Source organism: Acanthochromis polyacanthus, chromosome 6, assembly GCF_021347895.1.
Source record: "Acanthochromis polyacanthus isolate Apoly-LR-REF ecotype Palm Island chromosome 6, KAUST_Apoly_ChrSc, whole genome shotgun sequence".
Lineage (NCBI taxonomy): Eukaryota > Metazoa > Chordata > Actinopteri > Pomacentridae > Acanthochromis > Acanthochromis polyacanthus.
In genome coordinates this window covers 2,038,001-2,059,552 of record NC_067118.1, presented here as the reverse complement: position 1 = coordinate 2,059,552, position 21,552 = coordinate 2,038,001, and the positions used below count along the sequence as shown (strand labels likewise).

Here is a 21,552-nt window from a genome sequence, read left to right as displayed (position 1 = left end):
TTTAGATTCTCTACCAATAAAAAAACAAATCTCAGGCTGACATACTGTTTTACTGTCTGTATGAAACTTTTTGTGTAAGTTATGCATCTTTTAGTGTTTTGTGTTTTTGTGTCATTTTTGCACCTTTCTTTTCTTGCAGTTGCATCTTTTCATGTAATTTTTCAGTATTTTAGTGTCATTTTTTGCATCTGTTCTTGTAACTTTTGCATCTTTTTGAGTATTTTTTGGATCTTTCAATGTCATTTGTGTCTTTTAGTGTCATTTTTCTGTGTTTTAGATTCTCTACCAATAAAAAAAGCAAACCTCAGGCTGAAATACTGTTTTACTGTCTGCATGAAACTTTTCGTGTAAGTTTTGCATCTTTTAGTTTACTTTTTCAAGGTTTTTGTGCCATTTTTGCATCTTTCTTTTCCTGGAGTTGCGTCTTTTCATGTCATTTTCTGTATTTTAGAGTCTCTAACAATAAAAAGAACAAAAAACGAGGCCGAGTCTGACGTGGAAATACTGTTTTATTGTCTATACCAAACTTGATTAAAGAAAACCGAGTTCATCAGAGTACAAGAAACACTGACAGAGAAAGAGGCCCACAGTGTTCACGTCATCGGCAGGGAAGAAAAAAGAAACTCAGAAACACCTTGAAAGCCAAATATTTCTCTTTGCTCAGACGTTCTCTGTCCTCTTCCATTCACACAGTCCTTCTAACACTTACGACGCTTCACTACTATCATCAAACCGTCTCCAAACTGCAAATAAAGCCCGACAATTATCTAAAGATTCTCCAGCGACGGACAGAAAAGCTCCTCGTGCTCCAGCGGACCGCTCAGTTTCGGTGGTATTTCAGGGTTTTAGTGACGACAGGCGCGCTGTTAAAAGTTCTGTTTACAGTTTGACGTTTTCCTGCATTGAGGAAACAGAAAAACTGAAGGATGGAGTTCGTTTAGTCCGTTTGTCTCGACATTAACCTTCTCAAACCCGTCTCCTACAAGCACCAAAAGAAAGAACCTGAAGCTACAACAACCTAAAAACTTCACTCAAACCGAAACAATCACGTGTAAGAGCTGAAATTCAATTTTTCAAAGCGGTTTGCTTCCAGAAAAAAGCTCCAAATTCTCCAAAATGTGAACATTTCCTGCTTTCTTTCCTCCCCTGTGAATGTAAACTGATAAAACAAGGCGTCATATTGGGATTTAATCCAGATTTTTCACCATTTTCTGACTATTTTTAAGGACAAATAATCTAATAATCCAGTTAATGTGTTTTTCAGGAACTCTGGGCGCATAAATAGAGAATAAGTGACAATATAGTAAAACATAGCTGGAATAATAAATAAAATTGTCCTTTTATCTGCTTTTAACTGCAGCAGAAACCATTTTTGATTGTTTATGAAGGAGGAAGACCTCAGTTTAAATTCATCTTTCTGCAAAATGATGAACATCTGCATCAGTTGTTGCACCAGATTTAACTTTGGCTCTTAATCACTTGAGGTGAAAGTTCTCATTAATGAGTTTTCAGACAACAAAGTTCATATTTGTGGTAAATATTTGTTCACTTCTGCAGCCAGAATCGTATTTTCAGGGACGTTTGTTCATGAAACTCCTCATTTTAGTTGTTTCCTGCTACAGTCAGATAAAAACTGGGTAAAAGTCGCTTAAAACTGATTTTCAAAGTAAATCTGCTGAAGTACACGTATAGAAACAAAAGATCTCGTCAAACAGAACACATTCTGAAAATAAGATTGAGATTCTTACAGAAGGCACCGTGACAAAGACTCCTGTGATTCTTAATGACCAGAGATTGTGTTGAGGAAAACTGGGATCAAATATTTGTGCTGTGTCATGTAAAACAGTGCACTCTTTAATGATCCGCCGGTTATTTAGAAACTTATTAGCAACAAAATTAAGAAACTACAAATGAGCTTTCTTAGCACACTGCTGTGAATTGTCTTTGTGACAAATTGGTGATTTTATCAGTCAGTTTTCTTACTTTTCCTTCATTAAACATTAGAAATTCTTGTAAAATCAGGGCAGGAATGCGTTTTACAATCATGGAAAGTAGCAGTGGTTCGGCTAGCAACGGGCACCATGACAAAGACTTCTGTGATGCTTAATGACCTCTGATTAAGGAAACCTTTGATCCAATAGGACTGAATTTTTGTATCTTGTAGCATTTGACAGTGCAGTTTAATAATCTGCTGATTATTAAATTATAAACTTATGAGCGACAAAATTACAAAACTACAAAATTAGCATCCTTAGCATGCTGTCGCAAATTGTCTCTTTGTTGTGACAAATTGGTTATTAAATCAGTAATTCTCCTTCATTTTCTTCTGTTTATCATTAGAAATTCTTGTAAAATCAGAGCAGGAATACATATTTTAATTACGAAAAGTACCAGTGGTTTAGCTAGCAACGGGCACCATGACAAAGACTTCTGTGATACTTAATGACCTCCAAGCAGAGTTTATGGATGAAGGAAAACTGGAACAAAATTCTTTGTCACTGTGTCATTTCAAACAGTGCACCCTTTAATAATCAGCTGATTGTTGTTATAGAAACTCGTTAGCTCAAAAATGACAAAATACAACATTAGCATCCTGCTGCAAACTGTCTCTTTGTGACAAATTGGTGATTTGATCAGTCATTTTCCTTCACTTTCCTCCATGAAACATTAGAAAATAGAAATGAATTGTGAATTTGCGTCCGTCCAAGGGCTTCAACATCTATTCAACTGATCTTTAATTTAATTCTGCAGCCGTTTAGGTCGAACTGAAGGCAAGAATACAACAAATAAATCAGCATAAATATATAATTTCTTGTTTGCTTTGCGAGCGTTTAATGGAAGACAGGCGTCAGCCGCCCACAAAACCTCCGATGTCGAGTAGATTCAGAACACATTAAAAAACACGACTGTAACAGTACAAACAGCAGAGACGCACAATAAAGTAAAAAAAAAAAAAAAACAGAAAGAAAGTTATGAAAATTCTTATGAATAAGGCCACTGATAAAGTCATGTGTATTCCAAGAGTTTGTTTTTCTAAACACAGTACAGTGGAAAAAAAAAGTCAAATAAGATCAACGGCAGATGAAGAATTTGGCTTCGGTGAACTCTTAGCTTTACGATTCCACAAAAAATACACGTTGGTTTTGACGTGGCAGCTACATGCAGCGAAATCTGATCACAGTGTTTCGTCACGTGGAATTTATTTCAGCATAAAAACAGACAAAAATCGGCTACGATCAGAAACGCTTCGACTTGTTTAGGAAGCCTGAAATGACAGTGAAAGGGGTTCTTTTTCATTAAATATCCAAATATCCTATTATTTGCTAGGAAAACAAGTTTTTGACAGGCGAAGGAGCTCAAACAGAAGTTAAAGGTGAACGAAAAACAAAAAAATAAACAAAAAGCGGCATGAGGGGGAAGATATGATTAGCGTTAATTTACAAAAGCTCGTCAAAGAAGGCGTCCTCGGTGGCGACGGCTAAACAGAAGGCCAAGAAAAGACCCGCCTCGTCCCGGACTAAACCCTGAGCCCCTCGAAACACGGAAATGCTGCTGTGTTTCCATTCGGAAATATTGTGGCAAAGAAACGTTGCCATGTTTCTGTACCAAAATTAGCCGGTCAAGAAATGCTTCTGTGTTCCCGTACGAAAACTAGGCAGTGAAGAAACGCTTCCGTGTTTCTGTACGAAAACTAGGCAGTAAAGAAACGCTTATGTGTTTCGTACGGACAATTAGCCTGCCATGTTGCGTTTCTTTATCGCCTAATTTCGTTTAGCAAAAGATACGCCCCCAGATTTGGTGTTTCTGAATAGGAATGTGTTTTTTTTGTTTGTTTCCTGCTTTTCCTCAAGTCTGCGAACGCATCGTCTTCTTTCCGAACGAATAGAAATCGAGGCACGAAGCGGCTCCAGAAACAAAACACTCAAATCTGGGTTAGTTCGGGACGAAGCAGAAGGAGGTTCTTCACTGATTTCTTTTTTTTTTTTTTTTTAACAATTTAAACACACACACACACACACACACACACACAGAAACATCACCAGGATTTTCACACTCAAAAAGTCCGTTACAAAAACCAGATGTGTGGTGCATCATCAGATTGAGGTGGAGCTGAGGAGGAGGAAGTCCGGCGGGTCGAGGGTGGTTCGGGACAGTTTGGATCGGACGTGAAACCGAACCGGATTTGGAGGTGGGTTTGGAGACCGGGGCGTTCAAAAAAGAAAAGTTGCTTGCAGTCTTGAATATTAAAACTCCTCCTGCTCCTCAGCATCCGGTATCACGAAACCCTCCTGAAGACAAGAAGAAGGAGATGTGAGATTAAAAAAAACAGAGTTTTACATCTACGATCAGAGAAAGATCAATTATTTGGATGAGATTTGGTATTTTTCTCAAGCAGAAACTGCAAAAAAACTGAACAAGAAACCAGGAAGTTCGCTTCGCTCGTGGCGGCTAATGCTACGCTAATGGCTAGCAGCTAAGTTAGCAGGCAGAATAACCCGAAACAAGAGTCTGGAAAACAAGAATTAACTCAACATCTGGACCTTAGTGGACGATAAAAGAGCTACAACAGTGAAATAATGAGGAAAATAGAAGAACAACAGAGGACAAACAATAAATTTAACACTTGTTTATATGTTATAGAATTCTAAGCCACTTTAGAAACATTTTGACTAATTTTGTCCATTTTTAAGTCACTTGGGACAATTCTTTAACCATTTTGAAGATTTTTGTAATCACTTTAGGAAAAGTTTAAAGAATTTTGAATCACTTTGAAAGCACTGGATTCAATTTTGTCCAATTTCAAGTCACTTCAGAAATGTTTTTAATCATTTTTGTCCAATTTTAAGTCACTTTGGACAATTCTTTAACCATTTAACTGAGCCAATTTAAAGGCATGTCAACGATTATTTAATCAAGTAACTAATCAAAAGCAGTTACTGATTGACTGGTGTAGATTCTCAGCTTTCCAGGTCATGGTGATCCTGGGAGTGTCAGTAAAAAAACTGGGTTCTTCTCTGAAACAGATGCTTTTTTCCAGACTGACTGATCGATTTGACTGTTGGTTGAGGAAACAGTTTAAAATCTGCTTCCCGGTTTGGACGTCCAGTGCCAGCGGAGAGCAGGCCGGATGCCATTCCTCTGCAGGAATTTGCCACGGCATCAGCAGTTGTTACGACACGAACAAATGGGCTTTAACTTGGCATTGAACTGGAACCCGTTATAGAGTCGCGTCGGTTCAAAGAATAAGGCTGCACATTTCTGCTGCTGTCATTTAATCACACACCAACACTCTCAGTTCTAGCTTTATGTCTAAACAACTTCCTGTTGCAGACTATTCCCGACCAGTTTGGTTTTGTCGAGCAACGTTTTAATCTCTCATCTTAAAAACGACCTTCAAACTTCACTAAGAACCAGATCCAACTCACGTCTGTGGCGTAGAGGATGTCTACAATCCTCTGCACTGTCGCGTCGCCTTCTCCTTCCTTCTCCTGGCAGATCATCTCAATGTTCCGCAGCTTTCCAAAATAAAAGTCTCTCTCCTTCTCCATGTCCCGAATGGTGGATTTCAGCATCTCCATCTGCGGGTGGAAAAGGAAGCCAGAAAACGACATCAAGTTTTATTGTCAAGAGTCTTTTTTTTTTTTTTTTTTTAGACAGAATTCTAGGAACATTTCGCTGCAACGTCACAGATTTGGTTTACTTAGTTGTTATTTGAACCCCAATGCTAAGTTCACTAAAGTATTTTCCTTCAATTTTGAGAATTTCGTGTTTTCAGACCTGGGATTTTGGTATTTTCCCCATAAAAAAAAAAAACATCTTAAGGCTTCAATATCTCCAGAAATAAAACTCCGACAGCTATGAAACTGGGTGTAAACTCGGATAAAACAGCTTCCAGTAGATTCAGACGATCAAATCGCTCCAGCAGAGGATAAATGTTTAATTATTGGGCCCTGAAAATGGAAAAAGTGCACAATTTTCACACAGGGATGTTCTTGTGTCTCCATACAGTTCCTGTAAGTGTACATATATGGATGGATCCATGTTTCTACTAAATACAGTCTTTGGTCGACATCTCACCAACTTTCAAGGCTCTAGCATCAGTAGAATCTGATGTTTTTTAGTAGAATCTATGGATAAATCCATCAACACTCAGGGACACTGGATTTCCAAGAGATTGTGGACTCTAAAGAATTGTGGTGAATTCTTAAGTTATTTAGGTCAGGTTTTTATCATTTTAGTCAGGTTTTGAACAAATCTGAACAAACAGAGTTTTTGTGGATCATTCTTGAACTGTTTCAGGGTTACTAGTTGTTCTAGTCAATTTTGTGAGTAACTTTAAAATTACACAAAAATAATACATTGAGAACATGAACTTTTCCAAATTAAGGCACAAAAATTTAACGTGATAAGGTTTTGGGTTCCAAAGTAAAGCCTGAACAGAAATGAAACAGTGGAGGAACACCATCTGCTGCTGGACTGTTGTTAACTTAGATCACATTAAAGCTGTATATATACTGCAATATTTTATTTGCATGTTTTTGAACTTCTTTACCAGTCTGATGTCAAGTTCATGCACTGAAGTTTCATTCAAATGTGCACCAACTAGTGTTTGCTATGAATGCAAATAAAGTGGTTTTTCTGTTCTATTCTCCATCTAAAACTGCTGTGAAGCTGACTGGTTCTTTCCACCTTCAGAAATGGATTTATGATAATTATTACTATTAAACAGGAAAGTGTTTAACCTCGTTCATGAGCTCTGCCCTCTCCTCGTCGCCTCCTCCCATCCCCGGCTTCCTGGCGCTGGTCTGAGCCAACTTGGGCGCTACCTTGGCAACCGGAGGCCTCTGAGCAGCTGAAGAGAGACGAAACAGAACATGTCATCACTGGTCCAGACTCTGACCCACCAAACAGAACATGTCATCACTGGTCCAGACTCTGACCCACCAAACAGAACATCTCATCACCGGTCCAGACTCTGACCCACCAAACAGAACATCTCATCACCGGTCCAGACTCTGACCCACCAAACAGAACATCTCATCACCGGTCCAGACTCTGACCCACCAAACAGAACATGTCATCACTGGTCCAGACTCTGACCCACCAAACAGAACATCTCATCACCGGTCCAGACTCTGACCCACCAAACAGAACATCTCATCACCGGTCCAGACTCTGACCCACCAAACAGAACATCTCATCACCGGTCCAGACTCTGACCCACCAAACAGAACATCTCATCACCGGTCCAAACTCTGACCCACCAAACAGAACATGTCATCACTGGTCCAGACTCTGACCCACCAAACAGAACATGTCATCACCGGTCCAGACTCTGACCCACCAAACAGAACATCTCATCACCGGTCCAGACTCTGACCCACCAAACAGAACATGTCATCACCGGTCCAGACTCTGACCCACCAAACAGAACATGTCATCACCGGTCCAGACTCTGACCCACCAAACAGAACATGTCATCACCGGTCCAGACTCTGACCCACCAAACAGAACATGTCATCACCGGTCCAGACTCTGACCCACCAAACAGAACATGTCATCACTGGTCCAGACTCTGACCCACCAAACAGAACATGTCATCACTGGTCCAGACTCTGACCCACCAAACAGAACATGTCATCACTGGTCCAGACTCTGACCCACCAAACAGAACATGTCATCACTGGTCCAAACTCTGACCCACCAAACAGAACATCTCATCACTGGTCCAAACTCTGACCCACCAAACCAAATAAGCAGCTGCAGCTCTCACCTTGAGTGAGGGGCTTTCTGGGGGTTTTGCCCAGAGCCGACTGGGCGGGGTTGGGCATCGGCATGGCGTCCTGCCCCTGTCTGGCCTCCACCGGGTTGTACTCCGTCCCGTCGTAGTTGGCGTCGAAGAATTTCTTAAACCACTGGACGAACTCAAAGTTGTCTTGGAACTTCCCCTTCACCAGTTTATCTACTGGAATGATCTGGAGACAAAAGAGAGTCGCTTTGAGTCGACTGCTTTAGTGTCTGGAGGTTCTTCTAGTCGTTTTCTCTCCACTCTGTTGGGACAAATATATCAACTGTTGGCTGAGTTTGTTGTTGCAATTCCAATTTTTTGTCATTTTGTTACTCCACCAAGGAATGTGGCGGAGTTATGTGATGATCTGTGTCTGTGCGTCACAGTTTTGATGATGGAATTTTCATTTCTTAAAAACTACTTCCTGTAGATGGCGTCCTCCTGTACGAATGCATTCTTGAAATCTGCTGTTGAGATTCCTCGTTGACCGCTGCAACATCTCAGCTGGGATACTGTGAATTTCATCCTGAATTCTCTGTTTTAACTCATCCAGAGTTCTTGGACGAGTGGTGTACACTTTACTCTTGAGATAGCCCCAGGTAGATTTCAAGAATGCATTCGTACAGGAGGACGCCATCTACAGGAAGCAATTTTTAAAAAAATGAAAATTCCATCACTGTTTCTTAAATGGCATGGTTTAAGGTTTCAATTACTATGAATGAAATATTTTTCTTCCATCACTCCTGGTTTTATTGAATTGTTAAAAAGTTCCCATTTTTTGTGTCACCCTGTCCTATAAATATGAACTACTTTCAGTTTTATAGTCTACAAACTTAATCATGCATCTGTGCATCACATGTAGAAAGACATAAAACAACAAAAAATTGACACAAAACAACCCAAAAGACACAAAATGACACAAAATGGTGAAAAACAAGATGAAGTGACAGAAAAAAGACAAAAACAACAGAAATGAAATGCCAAATGACATCAATTAGACATAGAACGGCAGAAAAGAAAACAAGACAAGTGTCACACAAAACAACAAGAACAGACGATGAGAGAGACTGAAAAGAAAATCAAAGCAACTGGATGGATAAATAAACGCAGTATGGCTCAGAAACAGTGAACAGAGGAGCAGATACATTCAGCACGGAGAAACATCTTTCTAAAGAGGCATGAATATGTTTGTAGAGGCTATAAAACTGAAGAAGTTCATATTTATAGTATGTGGAGACACAGAGACATGAAAGGACACAAATAAAACCCAAGACGACAAAAATAAGACCAAAAAAAAAAAAAGAGTAGAGTTGTGGTTGTTTCTCGGATATTATGCTCTGGTTTAACTGATCACTTTAGATCAAACTGGGCTGAATGTTGAACCTGAACTAAAACGAGTTAGACACCCCTGATCTAACAAAAGTGAACAATGATTATTAGAGTCATACACTATAAAAACACACACACATATATATATATATATATAAATAAAAAATGATTAAAAAAGGAGCCATGGTGAGGACGTTGCAGCGAAACAAACTTATCTGTTAAGCAAACAGCACATTTCAATGAACTGACACGGAAAACCACGATCTTATCACGACTGCAGCAGCATGACGAAGCCGTTCTGACAAAGCCGTTCTGTCTGCTGTAACTTTGCATGTTCAGAACTGCAGGTTTCAAACTGGATCGTCAACCAGACAGCCCTCTGATGGCAGTGTTCTTCCAGAGCTCCTGCAGCGTGTAATTTGAAGCTAGCTGCACATTACTACTCACTTTGTCCACTCCCATCTTTTTGAAGGCGGCCTGCAGCAGCTTGAAGTTGTGGATGTATTCGTGCTCGAGCTTGGCACCAAACTTGACTCTCTTCAGAGGCATAGAGTTGGGGAACAGCATGTCCATGAACTGGCAGTAGGCAGCACCTGCACACACAAAGAAAAAAAACACATTACAGGCGCTGTAAAATCTACAGTCGTTAAGGTAGTACAGGCAGGTTCAAAAGCAGAGGATTCACAGACAGTATGAGAGGAGGATGGAAGAAGAGCAGAGCTTCCTTTGAACTGAGAACAGCTATTGAGGTTTAAAATGCATGCTTTAAAAAAAAGATACATTCAATGAAACACAAAAAGAAATTGTCACATCTTCAACTTTCCGACTGTTCGTGATCATATTGTGAAAAACAATCCCCTTATTCTACGAGTTATGTTTGAAATTTCACTGAAAACAAACCAAATTTGATTTAAAAAAACTGAATTAGCCAACTGTGACCAACAATCAAGCGACAATAATTCAGAGTTTTCAGGTTGAACTGCAAACAAAATGACAAAAATGAGACAAAATGACAGAAACTACACAAGAAAAAAATGAGATATACGAGAAATGAAGCAAAAAATCAAAACACAAAGTACCTAAAATTTGTCCAAAATGATTTAAAAATTGTCCACAATGACAAAATGTGTCCAAAATGACTCAAAAACTTGTTTAGAGTGGCTCAAACTTTGTTCAAAACAGGGCTGCAACGAATCAATAAAAACGATTATTAAAAGCGTTTTCATTCATTTCAAGCGTTTCAATTTCATAATCGATTCGCTTTGTCGCACCATTCATGCGTCACTCGCCATGTTGCAGAGCCGTCTACTTCACCTGCAGAGCTTTGTCAATGCTGGTTGACTGAAATAAAGCTTAAAAAGAAAAACTCCACCTGCAGAGCAAGCTGAACAGCGAGGAATCACATGCATAGATAAATATATAGATCATATCTATAATCGATGGATGGCCGACGGTCACGAGCGGGTCACTATGTGAGAGCGCTTTCAGCTTGACTTTCCCTCAGATGAGTCGGATAAACAGCGGTTTCTTTTATTTAGAAAACACTCCAGCTGGAAACTCACCAACCGGACCAGCATGCCACATGCGGTGTTTCGCATCTAGTGGACACGCACCATAAGTCACTACATTATATGACGGTTGTTCCGTTTTGAAGTGAGGAAGCGTAACGCTAGTCTCTCTGGGAGCTGCAAGATACTAGCATTTGCTTGTTAGCTGATTAATAGCAGTGATAGGATAGTGTGAGAGATGCATTTTATTTCACTTTAGTCAGCTTAAGCAGGGTTTGAATATGCATCATTAATAAAAGTAACTTGCACACAATGGTGGTAATAATTTGAAGATTAAGCCTAAAGTTAGGGCTGGGCAATATGGCCAAAAAATAATCGCAATCTTGGACGATTACGATTTTAATTGATTTTTGTTGTTTCTTTGCGGTCTGTTTGCTATGGCTAGTGCTAGCCATGCTGCACTCCTGTAGCTGTGAGCACTCTTCACATTCTTTAGGATGCCTCTGCTGGAGGTGTTGAAAGAGGTTAGTTGTGCCGCTACTCTTCGTTTTCACAGTACAGGGCTCCAGACTAACTTTTTTCCTAAGAGCACAATGGTCCCCAACTTAAAATTTTAGAAGCACAAGCAGAAAATTTAGGGGCGCACACCAAAATCGACTTGCAAAAGTAAATATTCACATTTCCTCTCATTTTCACTGTATAAATAAATGCACAATAAATGCAGAAACTATGTTTTCAAAATGCAACCATTTAGTCGCAGTCTGGAGCCCTGCAGTACTTTTGCAAACCTTGCACATGACTGTAGTTTGCTCTGTGTCAGTCTCATCAAAGCCGAACCACTTCCATATAATCGATGTAACATGAGGCCCTTTTCTCGTGACCAACTCTTCGTCTGCTGTTCTGTCCACCATGACGGGGGTGTGAGTGTTTTGGCGGAAGGAGATGAGAGGCGGAAGCAAACACCAGTGCACAAGTCGTGAAAGACAGAAGAAGAATCTGTATTGTTATATATTTAAGCTTGCCTCGATTTTACAATTTGACAAATTTTCAAATCGTCAGGTTTTAAAAATGCGAATTAATCGAATTAATTCGATTTATTGCCCAGCCCTACCTCAAGTTTTAATTTTCTGACAAAGTCTGAGTGAATACACTGGTCTGTGTTGGAGTGAAGCAGGATGGATTCCATTGATAGGCTTCATGATAGAAAGACATCATGTCCACCACAGCAAGCAGCTGTCTGACTGAGAGCATCCTCAACATGACCGTCACTGACATGAGGCCTCTGATGATGGTTGAAGGTTTCACTACAATGATGTCATTTGTTCTGTCAGTCCAAATCGTCTGAATAAAGAGGAGGAAATTAAAAATGTTTTTTTAAAAAAAAATCTGATTCATCGATTATTCAAAAAAAATAATCGCCCGATTAATCGATTATTAAAATCGTTAGTTGCAGCCCTAGTTCAAAACGATAAAAACTTCAATAAAATGAAGTCAGCATGGCTCAGAAACAGTGAACAGAGGAGGTAAAGTTGTTGGAGATCCATTCAGCGTGGTGAAACATCTTTCTACAGATGAGCAGAGTATAGAGGAAAACTCTGGAGACAGAAACAGATCTACAGTGGGAATAGACAAAACGACCACAAAGAAACAAAATGACAAAAACAACACAAAATGACAAAAATGAGACACACAAATGCACATTAGCTGCAATGTGCAAGTACTGAGACCTAAAGGTGACAGTGAAGGCTAATATTTTTGCTTCTATTCAGAGAAACCTCCTGTATGGATGTTTTGTTCATTGGATATTAAAGAAAACACACTTTAATCGACGCTTCAGCAGCAGTACTGAACACAAACGGCTTCCTCACGGTTACTCAGCATCTCCAGGCTGCAGACTCATCTTTCTGCTGTACGATTATAAATCCAGTTGACTCATGTATCCGTCCACAGGGGATTAAAGTACATTGTCCCGGCACTGGCTGCCCGGACACGCCTTTTAACAACACACTTAGAAGCTCTGGGTTTGGACGTCAACACACCAGACAGACAATCTGCAGCAACACAAGCACGAGCAGGCAGACGGCTGAGAACAAAGAGCTGAGCAGCACCAACGTTTAGCCCCATGACGTCCATCTTCTACGGAACCAAACACAGCCCTCATCAGTGTCTTCATTTAGCTCCTCACATAACAGTCATTATAATGGTTATTAAAGGGGCAACGCCTCGAAATCAGGACTTTTAATAGAAAGAATCCCATTTTCTATGAGAGCAAACAAAAGAAGGTTTAATTCAGATAAAAAGTGAATCTGTTTAGATCAGGGCTGCCAAACATGAGGCTCAAAACCGGCCCTCAAAGTGTTAAAATTACAGAGAAGACGTTAACTGCAGACTGTAAAATAGTAAAACTATAAATTTAAAATCATTTCCAGACCATGACAAATTGTTTGGATCATAAAGTAAAATACTAGATTTGTCATTGTTCTTTTGTGTCTCATTTTTTGAATATATTGTCATGTTTTTGTTGCTTTTTTGTCTGACTTTTGTCATTTTGTTTCTCATTTTTGTCGTTTTGCGTTTCCTTTTAGTCTCGCATATGCTTTTGTCGCATTTTTGTCATTTTGTGTTTTGTTGTATTCATTGTTCTGTGCATTGTTTGTGTCATTTTTGTCTCGTTTTTGTTTTGTTGCTTTGTAACTTTTTTCTCTACTTTGTTGTCTGTTTTTCTTTTGTTTTGTCTCATTTTTTGTTGTTTTGTGTCTCATTTTTGTAAGATTGTCTTGTTTTTGTCTGGCGTTTGTTTCTCTCATGTTTGTAATTTTGTGTCTCATTTTTCTAATATTTTGTCGGTCTGATTTCTGTCCTTTTGATCATGCAGTAAATCCTCTGTGGGTCAGTTCCAGGTGACTAAATGTCGTGTTCCTTTGCAGACACTCTGATCTGTAAGTTGTAATGTGGAAACGATAAACTGAGGCTGAATGTTTATGACATTTAACTTAATATTCTTCATAAATTTCAGGTTGTTCATGATGTTTAGTGCAAAGATAATTCCTTAAATGTGAACTTTCTTGCACTAAAACAAAGGAACCATTGGGAGTGGTGGTTATTTATAGGTTATGTTGTGGTTTTCCCGGAGATCAAACGAGGCTGAATGTGGAAACTTAACTAAAATGAGTTTGAATATTTCTAAGCTGCTAATTTTGTGCAAATTTCCGCATAAATGTGCTTAATGAAAGAAAGCTCATAACAAGCTTCATATGAGGGCGATAATCAATTAATTACCTACACAGGCTCTTAGTTGTGTGTGTACAAGCCGGATCAGGTACATAAAGAATTTTACTATGTACTGTACTATGCACAACTGTGTATGAAACAAACACATTTGATTTGGTTATTATTGAGTATTTTTGATCTTTTTTTTGGTCAACAGAAAATGTCTAATTTGAATTTAACCATTTGTGCCAGTTTGTCACGGTACACAGATTATAATTCAATCTCAACACAACAACAAATGAATTGATTTACATCCAGAAACTAGAAAAGCACTCAGAGTGCAGTCCTCCTCCAAGGCTGCTCATTCTCCCATAGGGGTGTGACGAAATGATCAACTCACGATACGAAACATGAAACAGGGCTCACGATACGAAATACTCACGATATGAAATAAAGACTAAAGAAAATCCCCAACAGTAGGAAGCGATGCAAAAATCTCATTTTCTGTATGACAGGGTTCAAGCTTTGAGTCACATTTCACGGCCAAAATGACCATTTTTTCAACTGTCCGTTGGAAATTTAAAACATAAATTTTCTATTGTAAAATTTTCTCAGGAATTCTGATTTGAAATCAGAAATGCAAAATCTCTAACCACTTTTAAGCTACAGCCATTTTTTCTCAGACACTTCAGGCAATGTCGAAAATTCATTTCTCCATCACTCACATGTATGAAATGACATGAAAACAGACCCCAGGTTGAAAAAAACCGAAGTTCCCCTTTAACAAAGATTTCTTAACTATATTTAGTAGAGTCAGGCAGTGAGAAAGTAACAAAAGGAATACAAAACACCTTAATACCCCAAAATTTGCCAGGCGGAAATTTAAAAAAAAGATGTAAAATTCCATGTTAAAAAAACTAACACTTGTTTCTGAGCATCAAAATCAACAAAATAATGTAATCACCATCTGCACATCATTTTAAAGTATACTGGGATTGATTTTTGAAGCTGTATGGTCAAAATTGCCCAAGTGTTCGTTTTTTTTTTTTTTTAACGAGGATCAATAATTTTTTTACAAATCAAGAATTTCAACAGGGTGGGTTAGCATTTTGCTTGTGTGCTCTTAGCTGACTTAATAAAATATTTGTTGCTGCACATCATCATTTTTGCCAGGTCCTAGAGAATCAAATGGGATATAACACTTGCATATAACTCTTATAGTCCTTCCAATAATATGAAATATATGGTAACTTCTTACCTTAAACTTGAAATATAGCAAACGATTTTGTCACTGCACCCTCTGTAAACACAGGTACTGAAAAACACCTTGGAATACCTGCAAGGCTTAAAACTGGGTTCCAAATTAAAGCACACAACATGAACAAGGGAAAGGGACCTTAAAATACCTCATCAAAGAAGCATTAACAGGATTTACTGCTTCCATATGAAAGTACAAAAAGTTTTGTCACCGAAAAGCATCATTTTTTGCTTGTTTTTTGCCATAAATGGCCACAAAAATGATGTAAGCATACAATAGAGTTAAAATATGATGCTTCCATCAGAAAGTAAACAATTTTTTACCCTAGAAACAACTTTTATAATTTGGAAGCATGGAAAAGTATTCCTTACAGAATTTTTTTACACCGGTGGCAGTAAAACGTGACTCAATGCTTGAAGGCTGTCGTATTTTCTTCCTTATGCAGACATACAAAAAATAATGCTGCATCAGTACAAAATGAATTACCAATTTCTTTGACGACTGAGCGTCAGCTAATTCCTTAACCTCGTCTTCCTCCATTTTCAAAGCGAGTGTTTTGCTACGGTAGGTGAGGACGGTCAGAAAAAAATCAGTCTCAGTGGTGTGCGGCGCCCCTTTGTGTTTTTTTATTTCGTGCGTCCTTGAATTTTATTTTGTCATTTTTTAAAATTTTGCGTTACACCCCTTTCCCTCATACAGCAGCATGTTTACTAGTTATTGATAATCAGAAATCAACATAGAATGTGTCCATTTAACCCTTACAAGGCCATGTTTCTGGAGAAGTACACATACTAAAACCACCTAATCCATAAAATATCGCTCAAGTCTTGCGACGTCGCATTGTCATAGAAGTTCGACATATTGAATTTCGGCCGGTACGCGGCCCCAATAAAAGCTTCATAATTGCAGCTTTGTTATAACGGCTCATACGGCTTTATTGTTTGAAATAAGCAAATGTGGGGCCGATGTTTATATCTCACCAAACATACGGTTGTGGGCATATTTTATGTTAATTAGCGATCATAAACAAGTCACACGTGTTGAGCCGAGAATGTTCGGTTTCGGCTGTGTGTACGAGTAAGCGTGAACCGAGTATACTCGGTCCCGGCTTTTTAAGGATTAATAATGTAGCCACAAACAAAATGACCTTGAGCTGAGTCGGTGTGTGTTATGCATGTGTACGTTATGTACGGATACCGAATCACGTGACCTAAATATGCAGTGGGTGGCAGAAATTGATGGGACTCGGAAACAAGCCCACAATTTAATCAGTTGTTCCTTGGATCATTTCTGACGGATAAGCCCTCAGCGGTGGATTCGTAGTAGGATCATAATCATGTGATCATCAGCAGGCAGCTGATGTTGTGTTCATTTGTCTTATCACGCTTTTCCATTAGCACCTACTGGGTTTGTGAGGTTTTCCATTAGGACGTAGTACCTTTTACTATTATAGGACGGGGTTCCTAGCGAGCTGAGTCGAGCCGATATTGTGACGTTTACAGAGCGCAGGCCACTGATTGGACAGAGATGAATGAAGAGGTCGAGACTTTTCATTGTTTGGTGGCGGACCAAAGAACACAGAGGGAGATGGACGGTGCAACTCGCAATGAGAAAGTTTATCAGGAGGTCTTAGAGCAGATGGCCGCCTACAGATACAGCAGGACAATGAAGCAGTGCCAGGAGAAGCTGAAAAACCTCATCAATCGGTCCATCAAGGAGCACAACGGCCGGAGTAGTGGGTCAAACCAGAGGTGCTGGAAGTGGTTTAGCCAAATGGAGCCGTTTAGGGGCACCGTAGATGTCGACTCCACCGCTGCGTTATTCAAGACCATGTTGAAGGACGGCGAGTGTTTTGTGACTGAACCCACGATGAGGTGGTACTCAACTGTGATGCAACACAACCTAAACCGAGTCGAGTCGAGCTGAGTAGGTGCTCGTGGAAAAGTACCTAAAGTTACCGTGACGCCATCCCAATGATAAAGAAACTTTTAACAAATCAGTGGATCCAGACAATAAGCTGCATCACTGCCTAAATCTAATCACTTGGTCCTTGTGTCATTTCTGACCTTCCTGAAAATTTCATCAAAATCCATAAGTTTGTTTTTGAGTGATGCTGCTAACAGACAGACCAGCATGGATCGCCAAATAACTCCACCACGTTTCTTGACAAAGTAACAAACAAGGGTAAAGGAATGATCCCGCCTTCATACACTTGAAACAAACAAACCAAGGAAACCCTGCTCAAACTGGTTCAGGTTCATGCGTCATGCGTCATGCGTCATGCGACTAGATTTTGGATTTTTGTCGTGAGCTTTGACGGCAGTTTGCAGTCTGCGCGAATGGGCACAATTTATTGCTGGACCGTGAACCAGTAAACAGTTTTTACTGGACCAAATATTTTATGCATACCATACCATGGATTATGGTATGTAATACCATAATCTATGAAATAACCTACCATACTCTCATAGCAACAGCCAAATCTAGCTCAGCATCCATCCTCTCTCATTATACACCTGGTAAATTACCATCTACATGCTCTGTCACCGTCACTACACCCTCCCACACCATTCTACCATACCACCATCCACTTTTACCATTGAATTACTCACCATACACGTCCAATTTGACCAGAAAACAGCTCTCAGCTTCGTTTTGGCGCTACTTTCACACGCTCCTGCAGAAACTTGAATTTGTACTGCAGGGATGGGAATTTTCCGCGGATCCGCGGATTTCATTTCCAGTTTGAACACTTTATTGTCGCTGATACTCCCGCGAGATGGTAACGACGTTAACGATAGCTTGCTAGCGACATTAACAAGCTGTCGTTCGATTGTAAACGGCCCAGCAATTGGAAGTCGCTGTGCCGCCGCACACATTGCATTATCCCTTGGTGATTCTCGGCGACTTTAGGGTGATTTACAGGAAAAAAATTACACCGGACATGAGACCGGTAATGTAGTAAGTTTTACCGGACTTTTGGTACACAAATCGGATTTGACCGATGGTCCGACGTCATTGGCGCACACTGAGTTTGATGCATCTGTGTGAAAATATTAAATACACTACGGAACCTTTTGTAATCGCTTTTTAAAAAATGTATTCCTATGAGATATATAGATACATATATATCCCCAGACCTACCAGACAAATAAAAAAACTCAGCATGAAGCATCAGTGCTGCTTCATGTCGTCATTAAACGCCCTCTGATGTAAAATATCAGGCTGGTTCACACACATCCATTCTTCCTACATGAACACCTGAACAGGCCTGTGACCACTATTCTATAATCACCAGATCACAATTATTCCACCAATCATTTTTCACAGCACGCTCTAAAAACCACCAAATAAAACGAACAGAAATGTCCTGTTTCAGTCACATTTTCCTCAGGGCACCGACTGTTTATCTGGAGGCAATTTGTTTCTAAAAGCCGACCGACTGCATTTCATTTATTGACATCATTCGCATAAATTTAGCTGCTGTGGGAACATTTTGGATTGAAGGAGGCGACTGGCAGCTAATATCACCACTAGATCCATATTTATGATTACTCATATGACAGGTAATCATTAACTGAGTGTCCTGAATCTGACAGCCAAACCTTTGAACTAAATGACTGATGAGGGATGGAAACCATCCATCTGGCTCTCACACAGGAGTAAAATTAAAACTCACTCCTTACCTGAACACAACATTTCTATCTTGGTGAGGTTCATCTGTAGAGACTCATTGATCCAGACCAGCATGTCGTGACGACTCAAGTTGTCGCTGGTCACTGAGGTGGAGTAGACGTTCACAGCCATCGTCAGTCTAAAGCAGAAACCAGGGACAGCATTTACAGCTTTGTTAAGATGTCAAAACATGCAAGCATGGAGAAACATCTTTCTACCGCTGATGAGCAGAGTAGAGAGAAAAACATGGAGATAAAAAAAATGAGACAAAACCACCACAAAGAGAGACAAAATGACAAAAAATAGACACAAAATGACAAAAATGAGACATGAAATGGCAAAAAAATTGACAAAAACATGACATAAAATGACAAAAATGAGAAACAAAATGAGTAAAAGACACAAAATTACAAAAACAAGACATAAAATGACAAAAATTAGACACAAAATGACAAAAAAATGAGACAAACTGACAAAAATGAGACATAAAATGTAAAAAAAAATAGACATAAAATGACAAAAACGAGACACGAAATAACAAAAACAAGACAAATGACAAATGAGACATAACGGCAAAAACAAGACACAAAATGACAAAAAAAGACAAAACAACAAAAACGAGAGGACGACAAAAACAAGACAGAAAATTACATAAACAAGACACAAAATGACAAAAAATTTGACAAAATTACAAAAACAAGACATAAAACGACAAAAAAATGTGACAAAAGCACAAAAATGAGACACACAATGAAAAACGAGACAAAACGACCACAAAGAGACACAAAATGACAAAAATTTGTTGGACTAGATGCGGCGCCGGTTCCATCCATCAATCATTGTGAGTAATGTGGTCATTAAAAATGTAATGCAGTCTCCATTAAGTCTCCATTTACAGCAGAAACCATCATCCAGTTCTTCTCCAGGCCAGGCCAGGGCAGGCCACGACACTGATTTCCTCTACAGCTGAGAGTAATAGCTGGGGGGCTTTAGGGGAAAAACAGTTCTCTCTGGATTTAGTCCACTATTGTACAAAAAATGTGATTCTAGCAGATGATTTCACGTGTAAACAAGGGAAAAAACATTTAGTCATGGATCAGTGAAACTAGACAATCACACCAGCAGCTTTCAAGTCTAGAGGTTTTGACTGTAGACTTTGGGATGAGAATATAAAAGGTTTAAACTTATTTAATTATCAATTAATGGCTTCTAATGGGCATAAATGACAATTTAATTAATTGCCACTAATTTAAAAAGGCTGACACAATTGCCAACTAGTTGATTAAGTAATATTTAGTCGTTTTATTAAAGTCAAATCACAACATATTATTGGTTTCCAGCTTCCAAAATGAGGTAATTTTGTCATATATATATATATATATATATATATATATATATATATATATATATATATATATATGTATATGACAATTTTTGGAGCTCATTTGCTAAAAATATTTTATAGAAAATTATTTAGTTGATAACCAATCATTAGGATAATTATTACTTACAGTTCTAAAAATTAATATCAATCTTGTTTTGTGTCTAGCTGCCTATAAAATCGCTCCCCAGTGGTTAAATCCTTATTTCCAGCAGCGCCCTTCTCTGTGCCTGTAACCGGCTCTGGGATGCACAGCTAGCGGGCTAGCTCCGGGCTGGTAGGGTCGGGTCAGGCTGAGTGGTATGGATGAGGTTGGGTTCGGGCTAAAGTCTGGATAGATTAGCCGGTAGAAAGTAACAGTTAGCTAAACGCAACAGGGGCCCGTTCAGAAACTTGGAGGCTAACGTTAGCGACAGTTAGCCTAGCAGTAGACAGCTTCGCATTCTCGGAGTTAGCTTTGCGGCTATTAAACAGATTGTATGAGCCATTAAGCAGCTACATGACATCTGATTAAATAAGCGGCTAATTCACATGTTCATGCTAATGAACTGTAGCTAACATTAGCATGGCTTCCATCCCCGGCTAAGCACGACAGCCGGCTAAACTGAGGCGGTTTATCTCAACGACACTGAGACGGTTTCCCCGCCCTGAACTCATCAAGCACCACCTCGCTAGCTTCAGTTAGCCTGTAGCCGTTAAAGAGAACCCACAGGCCGAACACTCCCGCGGTTACTAGGAAGAGAGAAGCGCTAGCGCTAGTCGGAGCCTCGCCCCAGCTGTCTGCTTCAGTCCGGGAACAAACGACCACATCCCGGTTCGGTTCCTGCTAGCCACAAGCTAACAGCTCAGCTAGCGCAGCTTAGCCGCCGTTTCACATGCCGGCAAATAAATGATCCGCCCCGCCAGCGCCGTTAAACCCACCTGGAGTCGGTTCACAGTTCTCGGACACGGTGATTTCTAGTTTTCTCGGCTGTCACTCGGCGTCATAAAAAGCCAAATCTGTGTTTTGTTTCGACGTTGCTTCCACTTCTGCTTTTTTTTTCTTCTTCTCCGCTTCTTGGCAGTTCACGCTCACTCTACCGGCAGCGAAGGACCGAGACCGTGACGTCAACACGCAGCAGCTAACGCCTAAACGTGACGACGTCACGTCATCGCGTAGCTTCCTGCTAAATCACAACACAAAGAGGCTTGATTTAAATTATTGCACAGAATTTAACCAGCAGCTCAGAAAATGGAAAATATTTGCAAAAACACTGAACCCCAGCTGTAATTTAAGTAAACCGCAATTATTCTGGGACTTTTAATATATACTGACAGTCAATAGAAACTTTGAGGTAGAAATGTACACAGAATTCTACTTGTAGGGGGGTTGTAATTATTCATTGTGGATTTACAGATGATC

At 39.6% G+C, this 21,552-nt stretch overlaps 1 protein-coding gene across 1 annotated transcript; it reads right to left on the bottom strand.

The window, feature by feature from the left end:
* Positions 1–491: 491 nt before the first annotated feature.
* LOC110969082 (microtubule-associated protein RP/EB family member 1) lies at positions 492–21,266 on the bottom strand. Its single transcript, XM_022219116.2, has 7 exons — positions 21,072–21,266; positions 18,781–18,908; positions 9,566–9,711; positions 7,775–7,976; positions 6,744–6,853; positions 5,427–5,579; positions 492–4,289 (listed from the first exon to the last, which is right to left on the bottom strand). The coding sequence occupies exons 2-7, from the start codon at positions 18,899–18,901 to the stop codon at positions 4,245–4,247; spliced, it is 777 nt and encodes a 258-aa protein (XP_022074808.1). The 5' UTR covers positions 18,902–18,908; positions 21,072–21,266; the 3' UTR covers positions 492–4,244.
* Positions 21,267–21,552: the final 286 nt, after the last annotated feature.

Bases quoted from the DNA above. Each gene is read 5' to 3' on its own strand.
- LOC110969082 (XM_022219116.2), bottom strand. From the start codon at position 18,901: ATGGCTGTGAACGTCTACTCCACCTCAGTGACCAGCGACAACTTGAGT. The intron at 9,712-18,780 runs GTAAGGAGTGAG...TTGTGTGTGCAG, and splicing joins GATAGAAATGTTGTGTTCAG to GTGCTGCCTACTGCCAGTTC. The intron at 6,854-7,774 runs GTGAGAGCTGCA...GTCTCTCTTCAG, and splicing joins CAGAAAGCCCCTCACTCAAG to CTGCTCAGAGGCCTCCGGTT.